Genomic DNA, 18,622 nt, shown 5'->3' with positions numbered 1-18,622 from the left:
CTAATGCCGGTATCAGCCCTTCCCCTGGTGTACAGCCGTGCGTCTGTGACTGTGTGCTAATGCCGGTATCAGCCCTTCCCCCGGTGTACAGCCGTGCATCTGTGACTGTGTGATAATGCCGGTATCAGCCCTTCCCCCGGTGTACAGCCGTGCATCTGTGACTATGTGCTAATGCCGGTATCAGCCCTACCCCTGGTGTACAGCCGTGCGTCTGTGACTGTGTGCTAATGCCAGTATCAGCCCTTCCCCCGGTGTACAGCCGTGCGTCTGTGACTGTGTGCTAATTCCGGTATCAGCCCTTCCCCTGGTGTACAGCCGTGCGTCTGTGACTATATGCTAATGCCGGTATCAGCCCTTCCCCCGGTGTACAGCCGTGTGTCTGTGACTGTGTGCTAATGCCAGTATCAGCCCTTCCCCCGGTGTACAGCCGTGCGTCTGTGACTGTGTGCTAATTCCGGTATCAGCCCTTCCCCCGGTGTACAGCTGTGCGTCTGTGACTTTGTGCTAATGCCGCTATCAGCCCTTCCCCCGGTGTACAGCCGTGTGTCTGTGACTTTGTGCTAATGCCGCTATCAGCCCTTCCCCCGGTGTACAGCCGTGTGTCTGTGACTATGTGCTAATGCCAGTATCAGCCCTTCCCCCGGTGTACAGCGTGCGTCTGTGACTGTGTGCTAATTCCGGTATCAGCCCTTCCCCCGGTGTACAGCGTGCGTCTGTGACTATATGCTAATTCCGGTATCAGCCCTTCCCCCGGTGTACAGCTGTGCGTCTGTGACTTTGTGCTAATGCCGCTATCAGCCCTTCCCCCGGTGTACAGCCGTGTGTCTGTGACTATGTGCTAATGCCAGTATCAGCCCTTCCCCCGGTGTACAGCGTGCATCTGTGACTGTGTGCTAATTCCGGTATCAGCCCTTCCCCTGGTGTACAGCCGTGCCTCTGTGACTGTGTGCTAATGCCGGTATCAGCCCTTCCCCTGGTGTACAGCCGTGCGTCTGTGACTGTGTGCTAATGCCGGTATCAGCCCTTCCCCCGGTGTACAGCCGTGCATCTGTGACTGTGTGATAATGCCGGTATCAGCCCTTCCCCCGGTGTACAGCCGTGCATCTGTGACTGTGTGCTAATGCCGGTATCAGCCCTACCCCTGGTGTACAGCCGTGCGTCTGTGACTGTGTGCTAATGCCAGTATCAGCCCTTCCCCCGGTGTACAGCCGTGCGTCTGTGACTGTGTGCTACTGCCGGTATCATCCCTTCCCCCGGTGTACAGCCGTGCATCTGTGACTGTGTGCTAATGCCGGTATCAGCCCTTCCCCCGGTGTACATCCGTGTGTCTGTGACTGTGTACTAATGCCGGTATCAGCCCTTCCCCCGGTGTACAGCCGTGTGTCTGTGACTGTGTGCTAATGCCAGTATCAGCCCTTCCCCCGGTGTACAGCCGTGCATCTGTGACTGTGTGCTAATGCCGGTATCAGCCCTTCCCCTGGTGTACAGCCGTGCGTCTGTGACTATATGCTAATGCCGGTATCAGCCCTTCCCCCGGTGTACAGCCGTGTGTCTGTGACTGTGTGCTAATGCCAGTATCAGCCCTTCCCCCGGTGTACAGCCGTGCGTCTGTGACTGTGTGCTAATTCCGGTATCAGCCCTTCCCCCGGTGTACAGCCGTGTGTCTGTGACTGTGTGCTAATGCCGGTATCAGCCCTTCCCCCGGTGTACAGCCGTGCATCTGTGACTGTGTGCTAATGCCGGTATCAGCCCTTCCCCTGGTGTACAGCCGTGCGTCTGTGACTATATGCTAATGCCGGTATCAGCCCTTCCCCCGGTGTACAGCCGTGTGTCTGTGACTGTGTGCTAATGCCAGTATCAGCCCTTCCCCTGGTGTACAGCCGTGCCTCTGTGACTGTGTGCTAATGCCGGTATCAGCCCTTCCCTGGTGTAGAGCCGTGCCTCTGTGACTGTGTGCTAATGCCGGTATCAGCCCTTCCCTGGTGTAGAGCCGTGCCTCTGTGACTGTGTGCTAATGCCGGTATCAGCCCTTCCCCTGGTGTACAGCCGTGCCTCTGTGACTGTGTGCTAATGCCGGTATCAGCCCTTCCCCTGGTGTACAGCCGTGCGTCTGTGACTGTGTGCTAATGCCGGTATCAGCCCTTCCCCCGGTGTACAGCCGTGCATCTGTGACTGTGTGATAATGCCGGTATCAGCCCTTCCCCCGGTGTACAGCCGTGCATCTGTGACTGTGTGATAATGCCAGTATCAGCCCTTCCCCCGGTGTACAGCCGTGCGTCTGTGACTGTGTGCTAATTCCGGTATCAGCCCTTCCCCCGGTGTACAGCCGTGTGTCTGTGACTATGTGCTAATGCCGGTATCAGCCCTTCCCCCGGTGTACAGCCGTGCATCTGTGACTGTGTGCTAATGCCGGTATCAGCCCTTCCCCTGGTGTACAGCTGTGCGTCTGTGACTGTGTGCTACTGCCGGTATCAGCCCTTTCCTCGGTGTACAGCCGTGCATCTGTGACTGTGTGCTAATGCCGGTATCAGCCTTTCCCTGGTGTAGAGCCGTGCGTCTGTGACTGTGTGCGAATGCCGGTATCGGACGTTCCCCCGGTGTACAGCCGTGCGTCTGTGACTGTGTGCTAATTCCGGTATCAGCCCTTCCCCCGGTGTACAGCCGTGTGTCTGTGACTATGTGCTAATGCCGGTATCAGCCCTTCCCCCGGTGTACAGCCGTGCATCTGTGACTGTGTGCTAATGCCGGTATCAGCCCTTCCCCCGGTGTACAGCCTTGCATCTGTGACTGTGTGCTAATGCCGGTATCGGACGTTCCCCCGGTGTACAGCCGTGCGTCTGTGACTGTGTGCTACTGCCGGTATCAGCACTTCCCCTGGTGTACAGCCGTGCATCTGTGACTGTGTGCTAATGCCGGTATCAGCCCTTCCCTCGGTGTACAGCCGTGCGTCTGTGACTGTGTGTTAATGCCGGTATCAGCCCTTCCCCCGGTGTACAACCGTGCATCTGTGACTGTGTGATAATGCCGGTATCAGCCCTTCCCTCGGTGTACAGCCGTGCGTCTGTGACTGTGTGTTAATGCCGGTATCAGCCCTTCCCCCGGTGTACAACCGTGCATCTGTGACTGTGTGATAATGCCGGTATCAGCCCTTCCCCCGGTGTACAGCTGTGTGTCTGTGACTGTGTGATAATGCCGGTATCAGCCCTTCCCCCGGTGTACAGCCGTGTGTCTGTGACTGTGTGATAATGCCGGTATCAGCCCTTCCCCCGGTGTACAGCCGTGTGTCTGTGACTATGTGCTAATGCCAGTATCAGCCCTTCCCCCGGTGTACAGCGTGCATCTGTGACTGTGTGCTAATTCCGGTATCAGCCCTTCCCCCGGTGTACAGCGTGCGTCTGTGACTATATGCTAATGCCGGTATCAGCCCTTCCCCCGGTGTACAGCCGTGTGTCTGTGACTGTGTGCTAATGCCAGTATCAGCCCTTCCCCTGGTGTACAGCTGTGCATCTGTGACTGTGTGCTAATGCCGGTATCAGCCCTTCCCCTGGTGTACAGCCGTGCCTCTGTGACTGTGTGCTAATGCCGGTATCAGCCCTTCCCTGGTGTAGAGCCGTGCCTCTGTGACTGTGTGCTAATGCCGGTATCAGCCCTTCCCCTGGTGTACAGCCGTGCCTCTGTGACTGTGTGCTAATGCCAGTATCAGCCCTTCCCCTGGTGTACAGCCGTGCCTCTGTGACTGTGTGCTAATGCCGGTATCAGCCCTTCCCCTGGTGTACAGCCGTGCGTCTGTGACTGTGTGCTAATGCCGGTATCAGCCCTTCCCCCGGTGTACAGCCGTGCATCTGTGACTGTGTGATAATGCCGGTATCAGCCCTTCCCCTGGTGTACAGCTGTGCGTCTGTGACTGTGTGCTACTGCCGGTATCAGCCCTTTCCTCGGTGTACAGCCGTGCATCTGTGACTGTGTGCTAATGCCGGTATCAGCCTTTCCCTGGTGTAGAGCCGTGCGTCTGTGACTGTGTGCGAATGCCGGTATCGGACGTTCCCCCGGTGTACAGCCGTGCGTCTGTGACTGTGTGCTAATTCCGGTATCAGCCCTTCCCCCGGTGTACAGCCGTGTGTCTGTGACTATGTGCTAATGCCGGTATCAGCCCTTCCCCCGGTGTACAGCCGTGCATCTGTGACTGTGTGCTAATGCCGGTATCAGCCCTTCCCCCGGTGTACAGCCTTGCATCTGTGACTGTGTGCTAATGCCGGTATCGGACGTTCCCCCGGTGTACAGCCGTGCGTCTGTGACTGTGTGCTACTGCCGGTATCAGCACTTCCCCTGGTGTACAGCCGTGCATCTGTGACTGTGTGCTAATGCCGGTATCAGCCCTTCCCTCGGTGTACAGCCGTGCGTCTGTGACTGTGTGTTAATGCCGGTATCAGCCCTTCCCCCGGTGTACAACCGTGCATCTGTGACTGTGTGATAATGCCGGTATCAGCCCTTCCCTCGGTGTACAGCCGTGCGTCTGTGACTGTGTGTTAATGCCGGTATCAGCCCTTCCCCCGGTGTACAACCGTGCATCTGTGACTGTGTGATAATGCCGGTATCAGCCCTTCCCCCGGTGTACAGCTGTGTGTCTGTGACTGTGTGATAATGCCGGTATCAGCCCTTCCCCCGGTGTACAGCCGTGTGTCTGTGACTGTGTGATAATGCCGGTATCAGCCCTTCCCCCGGTGTACAGCCGTGTGTCTGTGACTATGTGCTAATGCCAGTATCAGCCCTTCCCCCGGTGTACAGCGTGCATCTGTGACTGTGTGCTAATTCCGGTATCAGCCCTTCCCCCGGTGTACAGCGTGCGTCTGTGACTATATGCTAATGCCGGTATCAGCCCTTCCCCCGGTGTACAGCCGTGTGTCTGTGACTGTGTGCTAATGCCAGTATCAGCCCTTCCCCTGGTGTACAGCTGTGCATCTGTGACTGTGTGCTAATGCCGGTATCAGCCCTTCCCCTGGTGTACAGCCGTGCCTCTGTGACTGTGTGCTAATGCCGGTATCAGCCCTTCCCTGGTGTAGAGCCGTGCCTCTGTGACTGTGTGCTAATGCCGGTATCAGCCCTTCCCCTGGTGTACAGCCGTGCCTCTGTGACTGTGTGCTAATGCCAGTATCAGCCCTTCCCCTGGTGTACAGCCGTGCCTCTGTGACTGTGTGCTAATGCCGGTATCAGCCCTTCCCCTGGTGTACAGCCGTGCGTCTGTGACTGTGTGCTAATGCCGGTATCAGCCCTTCCCCCGGTGTACAGCCGTGCATCTGTGACTGTGTGCTAATGCCGGTATCAGCCCTTCCCCCGGTGTACAGCCGTGTGTCTGTGACTGTGTGCTAATGCCGGTATCAGCCCTTCCCCCGGTGTACAGCCGTGCATCTGTGACTGTGTGCTAATGCCGGTATCAGCCCTTCCCCCGGTGTACAGCCGTGTGTCTGTGACTATATGCTAATGCCGGTATCAGCCCTTCCCCCCGGTGTACAGCCGTGTGTCTGTGACTGTGTGCTAATGCCAGTATCAGCCCTTCCCCCGGTGTACAGCCGTGCGTCTGTGACTGTGTGCTAATTCCGGTATCAGCCCTTCCCCCGGTGTACAGCCGTGTGTCTGTGACTGTGTGCTAATGCCGGTATCAGCCCTTCCCCTGGTGTACAGCCGTGCGTCTGTGACTATATGCTAATGCCGGTATCAGCCCTTCCCCCGGTGTACAGCCGTGTGTCTGTGACTGTGTGCTAATGCCAGTATCAGCCCTTCCCCTGGTGTACAGCCGTGCCTCTGTGACTGTGTGCTAATGCCGGTATCAGCCCTTCCCTGGTGTAGAGCCGTGCCTCTGTGACTGTGTGCTAATGCCGGTATCAGCCCTTCCCTGGTGTAGAGCCGTGCCTCTGTGACTGTGTGCTAATGCCGGTATCAGCCCTTCCCCTGGTGTACAGCCGTGCCTCTGTGACTGTGTGCTAATGCCGGTATCAGCCCTTCCCCTGGTGTACAGCCGTGCGTCTGTGACTGTGTGCTAATGCCGGTATCAGCCCTTCCCCCGGTGTACAGCCGTGCATCTGTGACTGTGTGATAATGCCGGTATCAGCCCTTCCCCCGGTGTACAGCCGTGCATCTGTGACTGTGTGATAATGCCAGTATCAGCCCTTCCCCCGGTGTACAGCCGTGCGTCTGTGACTGTGTGCTAATTCCGTTATCAGCCCTTCCCCCGGTGTACAGCCGTGTGTCTGTGACTATGTGCTAATGCCGGTATCAGCCCTTCCCCCGGTGTACAGCCGTGCATCTGTGACTGTGTGCTAATGCCGGTATCAGCCCTTCCCCTGGTGTACAGCTGTGCGTCTGTGACTGTGTGCTACTGCCGGTATCAGCCCTTTCCTCGGTGTACAGCCGTGCATCTGTGACTGTGTGCTAATGCCGGTATCAGCCTTTCCCTGGTGTAGAGCCGTGCGTCTGTGACTGTGTGCTAATGCCGGTATCGGACGTTCCCCCGGTGTACAGCCGTGCGTCTGTGACTGTGTGCTAATTCCGGTATCAGCCCTTCCCCCGGTGTACAGCCGTGTGTCTGTGACTATGTGCTAATGCCGGTATCAGCCCTTCCCCCGGTGTACAGCCGTGCATCTGTGACTGTGTGCTAATGCCGGTATCAGCCCTTCCCCCGGTGTACAGCCTTGCATCTGTGACTGTGTGCTAATGCCGGTATCGGACGTTCCCCCGGTGTACAGCCGTGCGTCTGTGACTGTGTGCTACTGCCGGTATCAGCACTTCCCCTGGTGTACAGCCGTGCATCTGTGACTGTGTGCTAATGCCGGTATCAGCCCTTCCCTCGGTGTACAGCCGTGCGTCTGTGACTGTGTGTTAATGCCGGTATCAGCCCTTCCCCCGGTGTACAACCGTGCATCTGTGACTGTGTGATAATGCCGGTATCAGCCCTTCCCTCGGTGTACAGCCGTGCGTCTGTGACTGTGTGTTAATGCCGGTATCAGCCCTTCCCCCGGTGTACAACCGTGCATCTGTGACTGTGTGATAATGCCGGTATCAGCCCTTCCCCCGGTGTACAGCTGTGTGTCTGTGACTGTGTGATAATGCCGGTATCAGCCCTTCCCCCGGTGTACAGCCGTGTGTCTGTGACTGTGTGATAATGCCGGTATCAGCCCTTCCCCCGGTGTACAGCCGTGTGTCTGTGACTATGTGCTAATGCCGGTATCAGCCCTTCCCCCGGTGTACAGCCGTGCGTCTGTGACTGTGTGCTACTGCCGGTATCAGCCCTTCCCCCGGTGTACAGCCGTGCCTCTGTGACTGTGTGCTAATGCCGGTATCAGCCCTTCCCCCGGTGTACATCCGTGTGTCTGTGACTGTGTACTAATGCCGGTATCAGCCCTTCCCCCGGTGTACAGCTGTGCGTCTGTGACTTTGTGCTAATGCCGCTATCAGCCCTTCCCCCGGTGTACAGCCGTGCATCTGTGACTGTGTGCTAATGCCGGTATCAGCGCTTCCCCCGGTGTACATCCGTGTGTCTGTGACTGTGTACTAATGCCGGTATCAGCCCTTCCCCCGGTGTACAGCTGTGCGTCTGTGACTTTGTGCTAATGCCGCTATCAGCCCTTCCCCCGGTGTACAGCCGTGTGTCTGTGACTTTGTGCTAATGCCGCTATCAGCCCTTCCCCCGGTGTACAGCCGTGTGTCTGTGACTATGTGCTAATGCCAGTATCAGCCCTTCCCCCGGTGTACAGCGTGCATCTGTGACTGTGTGCTAATTCCGGTATCGGCCCTTCCCCCGGTGTACAGCGTGCGTCTGTGACTATATGCTAATGCCGGTATCAGCCCTTCCCCCGGTGTACAGCCGTGTGTCTGTGACTGTGTGCTAATGCCAGTATCAGCCCTTCCCCTGGTGTACAGCTGTGCATCTGTGACTGTGTGCTAATGCCGGTATCAGCCCTTCCCCTGGTGTACAGCCGTGCCTCTGTGACTGTGTGCTAATGCCGGTATCAGCCCTTCCCTGGTGTAGAGCCGTGCCTCTGTGACTGTGTGCTAATGCCGGTATCAGCCCTTCCCCTGGTGTACAGCCGTGCCTCTGTGACTGTGTGCTAATGCCAGTATCAGCCCTTCCCCTGGTGTACAGCCGTGCCTCTGTGACTGTGTGCTAATGCCGGTATCAGCCCTTCCCCTGGTGTACAGCCGTGCGTCTGTGACTGTGTGCTAATGCCGGTATCAGCCCTTCCCCCGGTGTACAGCCGTGCATCTGTGACTGTGTGATAATGCCGGTATCAGCCCTTCCCCCGGTGTACAGCCGTGCATCTGTGACTGTGTGCTAATGCCGGTATCAGCCCTACCCCTGGTGTACAGCCGTGCGTCTGTGACTGTGTGCTAATGCCAGTATCAGCCCTTCCCCCGGTGTACAGCCGTGCGTCTGTGACTGTGTGCTACTGCCGGTATCATCCCTTCCCCCGGTGTACAGCCGTGCATCTGTGACTGTGTGCTAATGCCGGTATCAGCCCTTCCCCCGGTGTACATCCGTGTGTCTGTGACTGTGTACTAATGCCGGTATCAGCCCTTCCCCCGGTGTACAGCCGTGTGTCTGTGACTGTGTGCTAATGCCGGTATCAGCCCTTCCCCCGGTGTACAGCCGTGCATCTGTGACTGTGTGCTAATGCCGGTATCAGCCCTTCCCCCGGTGTACAGCCGCGCGTCTGTGACTATATGCTAATGCCGGTATCAGCCCTTCCCCCCGGTGTACAGCCGTGTGTCTGTGACTGTGTGCTAATGCCAGTATCAGCCCTTCCCCCGGTGTACAGCCGTGCGTCTGTGACTGTGTGCTAATTCCGGTATCAGCCCTTCCCCCGGTGTACAGCCGTGTGTCTGTGACTGTGTGCTAATGCCGGTATCAGCCCTTCCCCTGGTGTACAGCCGTGCGTCTGTGACTATATGCTAATGCCGGTATCAGCCCTTCCCCCGGTGTACAGCCGTGTGTCTGTGACTGTGTGCTAATGCCAGTATCAGCCCTTCCCCTGGTGTACAGCCGTGCCTCTGTGACTGTGTGCTAATGCCGGTATCAGCCCTTCCCTGGTGTAGAGCCGTGCCTCTGTGACTGTGTGCTAATGCCGGTATCAGCCCTTCCCTGGTGTAGAGCCGTGCCTCTGTGACTGTGTGCTAATGCCGGTATCAGCCCTTCCCCTGGTGTACAGCCGTGCCTCTGTGACTGTGTGCTAATGCCGGTATCAGCCCTTCCCCTGGTGTACAGCCGTGCCTCTGTGACTGTGTGCTAATGCCGGTATCAGCCCTTCCCCCGGTGTACAGCCGTGCCTCTGTGACTGTGTGCTAATGCCGGTATCAGCCCTTCCCCCGGTGTACAGCCGTGCCTCTGTGACTGTGTGCTAATGCCAGTATCAGCCCTTCCCCAGGTGTACAGCCGTGTGTCTGTGACTGTGTGCTACTGCCGGTATCAGCCCTTCCCCCGGTGTACAGCCGTGCGTCTTACTGTGCGAGGACTAAGATGCCCACATCGTTCTTCTCTAGACACCGCAATCCAGCTTTACACCCTTCCATCGGACGCATCATCGCTAGCCGCAGAGTCCACGTCAGACTACAGCCTCCAATGTAAGTGATTAAGTGACATAGAGGTCTATTTACTAAAGCCATTGATGGAGATAAAATATCAGCCAATCAGCTCCTAGCTGCCATGTCAGTCTGGATTTGAAAAATGAGTTAGGAGCTGATTGGCTGCTACTTTATCTCTGTCCACTTTATCTCCATCCAAGGCTTCGTAAATAGACCCCATGGGCTCAAATGTATTAAGCCTTAACAAGAGAGAAAGTGGCGAGAGATAAAGTACCAGCCAATCGGCTTCCTAACTGCCATGTCACAGGCTGTGTTTTTGGAAAATGACAGGAGCTGATTGGCTGGTACTTTATCAGTCTTCATCCGTCTCCACTTTCTCTCGTTAAGGCTTAATACATTTGGACCTGAGCTTGTACCCTGTGTGACTCCTCCATATCCGGCCCATAAGGCAGTGCACCTCCTTGCGTCTGAACAGTCACCGCCCAAGAACACCACAAAACATTTCTGAAACCACGCGCCTCGATCTTAACAGCGACTCTATGTACACACAATAGCGGATCTTGCTACGGGCACACGGGATTCTTGCCCGGGGCGCCACTTTCCAGAAGGCGCCACGCCATGGCAAGATCCGCTACTTTTGGTCAGTGCCCCCTGGTGCTGTGCGGCGCTGTGAAGGAAACTAGACGCTACCCGTCTAGTTTCCCTCCGTGGAGAGGACCTTTGCTGTGCGGTGCGCGATGACGTCATCGTGCACCGCTCGGCATTGTGGGACTGGCACATAGATGCTAGGGGTCATAATTGACCTCTAGTGTCTGTGCTGTGCTATGGAACGTCTCTCCCATAGATCCGAGGAGCGGCGCCGGCGGAGGTCAGGAATCGGGAGCGGGGATAGTATTAATTATTTATTTTTTTTGTAAGCGGCGCTACTCTACAGGGGGCACAACTCTACAGGGGGCGTAACTGACCACCCCCATGTATAAAGCCACGCCCCTATTTTTGCCCGGGGTGCCACAAGGGCTAGAACCGGCCCTGTGTACACACCGTGGGGCACATGTGCGGTGTGACTTAGATGGATGCACAGTTAAAAAGCGCAAATGCGCACATATCCGCATTACGGTCACCTCCAAATCAGGCGCCATGTCCTGGAACGCCATTCTGCACATCAGGGGAATGTGCCGCTAAAGAATCGCGCTACATTTTGCTGCAGTCTGTGTTCGGAGGACAGATTCATTCTGACTGGATGTGCGACAAACCAGATTTCTGCTACATATAATGTATCTGCCTCCTTTATCATTACATTGCAATTTCTGTCCATATTTGGGCAAATCGCTGCGACTGACTAAACTATTTTATGTTTGGCACATCAGAAACTTTTCTTAAAAAAAAAAAAAAAAAAGTATCATATGGCTTTTTCCACATTCCTGTATTTTCCTTTGGAGCGATCGGCTTTGTTTCAGTGTGTGCTCCGTTTGGCACAGAATCCGCTGCAACAGAAGCAGCTAAATGCAGATCATACAAGTCCCGTAACAAAGGGAAACACAATTGCCAAATCTTGTCTGCGGTTGAGACGGGTGCATTTAATCACCAGCAGGACAGACTGGTCTCCCCAGGGAGGGTTTGGTACAAGGCTGAACTAGATCCCGGCTTCCTTGCTCAGCCAGACCCCTCTGCGGGATCATTTCATGACGCTAGACATCTACTCCAGGTCTCTGAAGAGGAGCAGAATGCGGATATCGTTACTGAAGTGTCAGCAGATGGTAACTTATGAAAAGCTCTTCTCTGGCCCTAGACGAGCGTCTGATTTTGTCATTAGGTTTTTCTATTATCTCCTGTAAAATAAATAAATAAATAATGGAACATAAAATCCATGAGGCACAGAAACATGTCTTCCATAAACTTTAGTAACTTTCCTCTACACGGACATTGGAGGGGGGTTATGTTTTGTGATTTTTGTTTTGTGTTGAGGCCTCAAGTACTCGCATGTCTACTGGATGTTTTGTTTGGGTTTGGTAAAGCCGGGTCATTGCAGTTCTTAGAAGAAACATATATTCTAAAAGAGATATCCACACCTTTTAAAGAACTGCTGTGTATGCGCCTTTCTGCAGGTTTGTCTAAATGAAGATTTATAGTTCTGCGCTTCTGTGAAGGCCTTTAACTTCCCGTCTGAGTTGTTTATTTGCAGTGACCTTGGATACGATGCAGATTGGTAATGACCTTAGATACGATGCAGATTAGTAATGACCTTAGCTACAATGCAGATTAGTAATGACCTTGGATACAATGCAGATTAGTAGTGCTCTGTGCTTCTGTGGAGGCCTTAAACTTCCCATCTGAGTTGTTTATTCGCAGTGACCTTAGATACGACGCGGATTAGTAATGACCTTGGATACGATGCATATTAGCGCTCTGTGCTTCTGGGTACAGTTTAATCCCAGCAGTAGAAATAAATAGCCAATTTATGGGGACATTTACCAAGCAGTAATAAGAGCGGAGAAGTGAGCCAGTGGAGAAGTTGACCATGGCAACCGATCAGCACTGAAGTAACATCTATAATTTGCATACTATAAAAATTATAGAGAGCAGCTGATTGGTTGATAGGGCAACTTCTCCACTGGCTCACTTCTCCGCTCTTATCACTGCTTAGTAAATGTCCCCCTTAATCTAATGACTTTGGCAAAAAAATGCACACGGAAACAAGGGAGATAAAGCAATTTATTTAATAAAGGTTGCTGCAGGGCACGTATACATTAATAAATTTACCTGATTTTATAATTGGAAAACCCCAAAGGAAGTTTCCATTGATATTAATTAATCTGTGCCTTTTAAAGTAAGGTTTTACTGAACATGTATGGAATATCCCCCTCCCTGTATCTGACTAACCATGTCCCAGAATGAACGTGTAAGGTACGCTTTCTGAATAGTAGTATTGGGGAAGAACTCCTACTCACTGGCGTGGAAGAACCCATGCCCCCTACTCACTGGCGTGGAAGAATCCATGCCCCCTACTCACTGGCGTGGAAGAACCCATGCCCCCTACTCACTGGCGTGGAAGAATCCATGCCCCCTACTCACTGGCGTGGAAGAACCCATGCCCCCTACTCACTGGCGTGGAAGAACCCATGCCCCCTACTCACTGGCGTGGAAGAACCCATGCCCCCTACTCACTGGTGTGGAAGAACCCATGCCCCCTACTCACTGGCGTGGAAGAACCCATGCCCCCTACTCACTGGCGTGGAAGAACCCATGCCCCCTACTCACTGGCGTGGAAGAACTCAAGCCCCCTGCTCACTGGACCGAAAGATCCACCCCCCCTTACTCAATGGCGTGGAAGAACCCATTCCTCCTACTCACTGACCTAAAATGACTAACTGGCATGAAAGAATCCATCCCCCCCCCTACCCACTGACATGAATTAACCTATGCTCCCTACTCACTGGAGTGGAAGAACCCATGCTCCCTACTCACTGAAGTGGAAGAACCCATGCTCCCTACTCACTGGAGTGGAAGAACCCATGCTCCCTACTCACTGAAGTGGAAGAACCCATGCTCCCTACTCACTGGAGTGGAAGAACCCATGCTCCCTACTCACTGGAGTGGAAGAACCCATGACCCTTACTTTCTAGCATGGAAGAATCCATGCCCCCAACTTTCCAGCGTGGGATAACCCACGCCCCCTACATACTGACATGGAAGAACCCATACCCCCATGGAACAACCCATGCTCCCTAATCTCACATGGAACAACCAGTGCCTCTTACTCTTACACATAAAGACATGCCTTCTGCACTCCGGAGGTCATCTCTCCACCCATCTAGAAACCGGGACATAGTGACGCTGTATATGAGTTGTGAGCAGGAGGATCGATCTTAAACTGTTTAAAGTGGTGAACAAATATTACACGCCCATGGCACTCGCGCAGCTTTAAGATGTGACATTTTATTAATGAGCAACGTGTTATCCTGGGGATGCTCGGTATCTATAGTGAGACTGACCTGTGTTCCTCTGTCCTCAGGCGGTAATGTCCAGCTGTTGGTCGGTGCTCAAGCAGAAGAAGCAACAGATGATGGTAAGAAGGTTGTACAGACAGTGGTGTAACTCGGGTGGGGGCAGGCAGGACATGTTCCTTAGTGCTGTAGAAAAGTGCCATAGCACCAGGTGAGACTGGTAGGAAGGGAGAGGTTGGGAGGAGGTGGTGAGTAGTGTATCATGTGTCGGCATGAGGAGGAGTGGAAATAGATACGATGAAATGTAGGGACGGAGGTTCAGGGGAAATTGAATGGTTACTGGAAGCACTGGCTTTGGGAATGAGGGCTAGGAGAAGGTTGCGTAGACTTGTGATGTTGCGGTACTCATCACTGGCGTTCGGCCTACTCTTGCGTATCCACAGTCTCAGTTTCCAGTGTGTATATATTTTGTGGCTCAATATGAGAAGTCCACTGTTTATAGATACCAGAAGAGACCTCACCATGTTTCACTGAGGTTCAGTACCTGGGCTTGGTGCCATGGAGCCACTCATTGTGGGTACACTGGATGCCACGAAGGGACACCCATGACTGGCAACAATATAATGACCCTATGGCATTCCGCCGCAGACGGCGAGAACGCAGCGCACACCGCAGTGTGGGCACTTTGTAGGATGGATCCATGGACAGAAGGGTAGCTAGGTGGGGTGAACTGTCCTTCATCCATGACGGGGTCACCAAATGCCATATGTCTCGTTATTCCACAGCTGATAGCTCTCAGAACTGATCCCATCCGTTACTCTGTACGAGTCAGCTTTTTCTGACCACGCTACTGCCATTGCATTTGTCGTTATTTGTATGAAACATTATGTTGCCGCCACTGTTTCAGCAGTCGGTTACCTGGGGAAGACGGGTTTCCAATAGTCTGGTCCTCTGAGTGTATACAGATATTGTTTGGTTGTTTTCATAGGAAAATTGGTGACGTTGAAATTATCTACATCGGTACAGAAATCCCGGGCTCGCAGCTGCTGTGCACACATATAACTCTCATACGTTTATACAATCGATAGCCGCTCATTAATTACTGGATGGAACTATATATAGTAAGTGTAGAGTCTCGCAAAACTCGGAGACCTTACAGAGGCAGCTGAAAGGGTTTAATGTCCTCATTAAGTTACCAGGGAGGTGGGATCCACACATTACACCTGACTTGTCCTTAAATCATCAAATAATTAACAATCGAACAGAACATACTGCATTAGTGTTTAAAATCGGATGCTTGGGCTTGTGCGGAAATCCTGCAGGCACCACACGCAATAACCAACCATTCATTTCAGGGTGATAAAGACTCCCTGATCCCATCACTTTAACTCTAGTTCTCAAAGCTTGTGTAGCATGCACGCACGCACGCACGCACACACATATACACACACACACACACACACACACTCTTGCCTGATGATTGAAATAAATGGCTGAAAAGCACAGGAACGAGCCAGATCTATATATTCAGTGAAAATTGTGTGAACAAGCTCATTTTGTGTGAACATAAGAACTTTATATATCTCCTCAGTGAATAAAAAAGAGTGATGAATACATAACTTGGTGTTGTTGCTCTGAAATCATTATTTGTCGCCTTCATTTCAGCTGCCGGATGGATTTTTTGCACATTTCTACGCTGTCTGCGAGCAGATTAGTCCGGTTCTGGCCTGGGGGCTGCTGGGACCCAAGAACCCACTACACGATCTGTGCTGCTTCTATAAGGTAATATTGCAGAGCTCAGACACTGACCCCACTGTCTTTTAGTGTGTAACACAGTTGTGTAAGTAACTGCAGTACTATTCTACGCACAATGTAGTATAGCAATGTACGCAACTATAGATTGCTATAATGCAGTATAGGGGTTACCAGGACAAAATGCGTACAGGCAGGAAGTTTGATCTGCGTAGGAAGAAAGCTTCCCCCCCCCCCCAACATTCACAGATTAGGGCGCGATTTAGACCTGATCGCAGATGTGCGAAATCGCACGGCGGGCGACTATCGAATGACCACACATGCGTATGCACCGCATTGCGCAGGCACGTCGACAAACAGCGACAGGACGGTGCAAAAATTTCAAACGCACAGGCGTTTGCAAGCTGATTGACAGGAAGAGGACGTTTGTGGGTGGTAACTGCCCGTTTTCTGGGGGTGTCAGGAAAAACGCAGGCGTTCCCAAGCGTTTTCAGGGAGGGTGTGTGACGTCCGCACCGGCCCCGATCAGCCTGTTTTTTATCACACTGTAGGATTAAGTCCTGGGCTATGCACAGTATGGAAAAATCATTAGATGGTGAGTGAGCGAACGGATTTGCAGCTGTCCGCTGTGTGGCGGAATTTACGCACGGCGAACGCATGCATTCGCACACTTGCACGGGGCTGGGTTTTCACACTCTGTGGGCAGCGGCTATCTGATCACAGACTGCTGCAAAAACGCACAGCAGCCCTTAATCTCCAATATGTTACTACCCAAGATCTCCCAACTGCAGAGCATGTTGGGGCTTGGCCACATCATGGTGGGGGTGTAACCTAGCAAATGCATGCTTTGCGCTATTGAATCATTACGCCGCCCCTTAGCCCTCTCCAAATACCGGTTCACCGCTGCTCTGCTATGCCTGCAACGCCATGGGATAAATATGTCCACTGCTGGAACAGGCCTTCACATCAGGACAGTTGGGTGTATGTTATCAAGTTCCTCATTTATTTATATAAGGGAACTAGTAAGTTAGGTTATCATATTCATGTCATCTACACTAAACGAAGGCAGCCATTTTGTGGGGTGGACCAATATTAAGCCTAATGACTAGTATGCAGTCCCCAGATAGGCCACAAAATGGCTGCTCTCACTGTAAGTTTGCACTCTATATCTTGTAGACTTGTAGTTGCATTTTAGACGCTGTAATCGTCTGTCAAAATAATTTTCCTCCTCAATGTAGGATCAAGTTCTTCATTTCCTGCACGATATCTTTGATATGCAGAAGATTAGATATATGAGCGTGGAGAGTTTGTCCGAAGATATCATGGAGTGTCTGCACCACCGCGTAGAGATGCTTGGGGCGTATATGGGAACGGGCTCACTAAAGCCCACTTGTGTCCAATCCTGTGTGAACCAACAGTGAGGGCAGCCATTTTGTGCCACATCCTCGGAAATGGCTGCTCTTGTTGTGGGTGAGTGTCAGTTGCGCTGTATATTTTACCTAAAAGAAACGGGGTGGCCTTGCTAATAGAATATGCTGTAAATAGATGTTTACTTTGTGCTCAGGGAGGTTGGTGGGGTTTAAGGGACCAAGACTTGCTGTTTACATCAGAGGAAAGCAGCCTGCGGTTCTCCAGCTGAACTACAACTCCCACCACCCATGCTGTTTGCTGGGCCTGTTGGAAGTTGTTTATCAACAACAGGTGGAGTGCCCCAGGTTGCCTCCGTCTGCCCTACACAGACACTGTATGTACCATATGTATGTGACCAGTATTTTCTATTAAATGTTATTGCACTTTATTGCACACAGCCTGACGGGAAGATGCTCTGCTGCTCACATATGTGGTCACGCATGATGTCCACCATCTCCATTATCCAGTTATCCCGCGAAGAGTCATCTACATAGAAAAGAGGCAGCCAGTTATTGAGCTGAACCCTTATTTACAAGAGGCCTTCAATGCACTAGGGTCATTCTTTGGTGTTGGGGGCTTTCAGTTGTTCCTAATTTACTTACACTATAGGGCACCCCTGAAATTTAGGCTACATCCCCTTAATAATGTGCCTGAAGCAGAGATGGACAAGTCCCAAGTGATATGTAGCCAATACACCTAGAAAATGACTGTTGACGCAGACTTACCGTCCAACGTGACGCGTTTCATCAGGGATAGAACTCCCTGCTCCTGAGCATCCCACGGTATTTATCATTGTGCTGCTGTCCATGGGTGCGTGCTTCCACTTCTTAAATGACACTACCCAAATCCTACATTATATTGTCCTCCCCTGGCCTAAGGAACGCGCTGGTTCTTCTAAGTGGATTAATTTTCTGCTTTGTGATAAAAAGCCCCTAAAATATGAATGAACGTTTTAGTCTCAGAATTGTTGCACTGGCGACTGGTTCACGTTTAGGGTTCATTCACACGTATCCTATGCAAGGATCCTCATAAGTTTGTTCCCACCTTTCCCAAATAGGTCTTGTCCTGTAACACTGTGTCAGGACGGTATATTATTCTGGTAAAAGTCAAAAAAAGTGCACGCATCCAATTTTATACATTTGTCCCACTTTTCTAGTACATGCACAAGCCCCGACTGTAAATGATCATCTCAAACAAGGGTGAGTGTGTGGGAGGTAATTATATTTTCTAGTGTCCATCTTCTTTATAACCTTTATTTGCAAGTTTGTCTGTTTGTATAATTTATTAGAAAAGTTAATTTCTAAATTTATTGTTTTATATACATTCTGATAATATTTTAGTTGCATCTGCGTAAAGTTGGCATTGAACCTTGTATGACAGTAAGATCCAACCGCGGGGGATCCAAGCTGGATAGTCATAATAATAAAGTTGGATATATAAGTTGACGTGTATTTTGTCCCATCTGATTTAACATGATATAATCCTGAGGAACGTCATACTGCATAAAGGTCGACAGGGCAATAGGTCATCGTACAGAATAACGGACATTAACTACCATTTTCCCAGTTGACACTGAAGCTCTGCAGCAACAGTGCAGAATAATACAGAAAGCTCTGCAGCAACAGTTCAGAATAGCACAGAAAGCTCTGCAGCAACAGTGCAGAATAGTACAGAAAACTCTGCAGCAACAATGCATAATAGTACAGAGAGCTCTGCAGCAACAACGCAGAATAGTACAGAGAGCTCTGCAGCAACGGTGCAGAATAGTACAGAAAGCTCAGCAGCAACAGTGCAGAATAGTACAGAAAGCTCTGCAGCAACAACGCATAATAGTACAGAGAGCTTTGCAGCAACAACGCAGAATAGTACAGAGAGCTCTGCAGCAACGGTGCAGAATAGTACAGAAAGCTCTGCAGCAACAGTGCAGAATAGTACAGAAAGCT

General features: G+C 52.1%; 1 protein-coding gene across 10 annotated transcripts in view; it reads left to right on the top strand.

Annotated features, from left to right (window-relative positions):
• The window catches only part of MIGA1 (mitoguardin 1), an 82,508-nt gene extending 64,384 nt beyond the window's left edge, over window positions 1-18,124 (top strand). For 8 of the 10 annotated variants that reach the window (XM_063939034.1, XM_063939033.1, XM_063939036.1 and 5 more), the window contains 3 exons: window positions 13,586-13,639; window positions 15,183-15,299; window positions 16,508-17,171. In XM_063939034.1, the coding sequence (XP_063795104.1) occupies window positions 13,586-13,639; window positions 15,183-15,299; window positions 16,508-16,690 (354 nt within the window). In that variant the 3' untranslated portion in view covers window positions 16,691-17,171. Of the gene's footprint in view, window positions 1-13,585; window positions 13,640-15,182; window positions 15,300-16,507 lie in introns of all 10 variants that reach the window. The other 2 variants (XM_063939031.1, XM_063939035.1) reach the window with 2 other exon arrangements.
• The last annotated feature ends 498 nt before the right edge of the window (window positions 18,125-18,622 follow it).

This window comes from Pseudophryne corroboree, chromosome 9, assembly GCF_028390025.1.
Source record: "Pseudophryne corroboree isolate aPseCor3 chromosome 9, aPseCor3.hap2, whole genome shotgun sequence".
Taxonomy (NCBI): domain Eukaryota; kingdom Metazoa; phylum Chordata; class Amphibia; order Anura; family Myobatrachidae; genus Pseudophryne; species Pseudophryne corroboree.
Note: the sequence above shows the minus strand (reverse complement) of the source record. Positions and strands in the feature narration are given on the sequence as shown.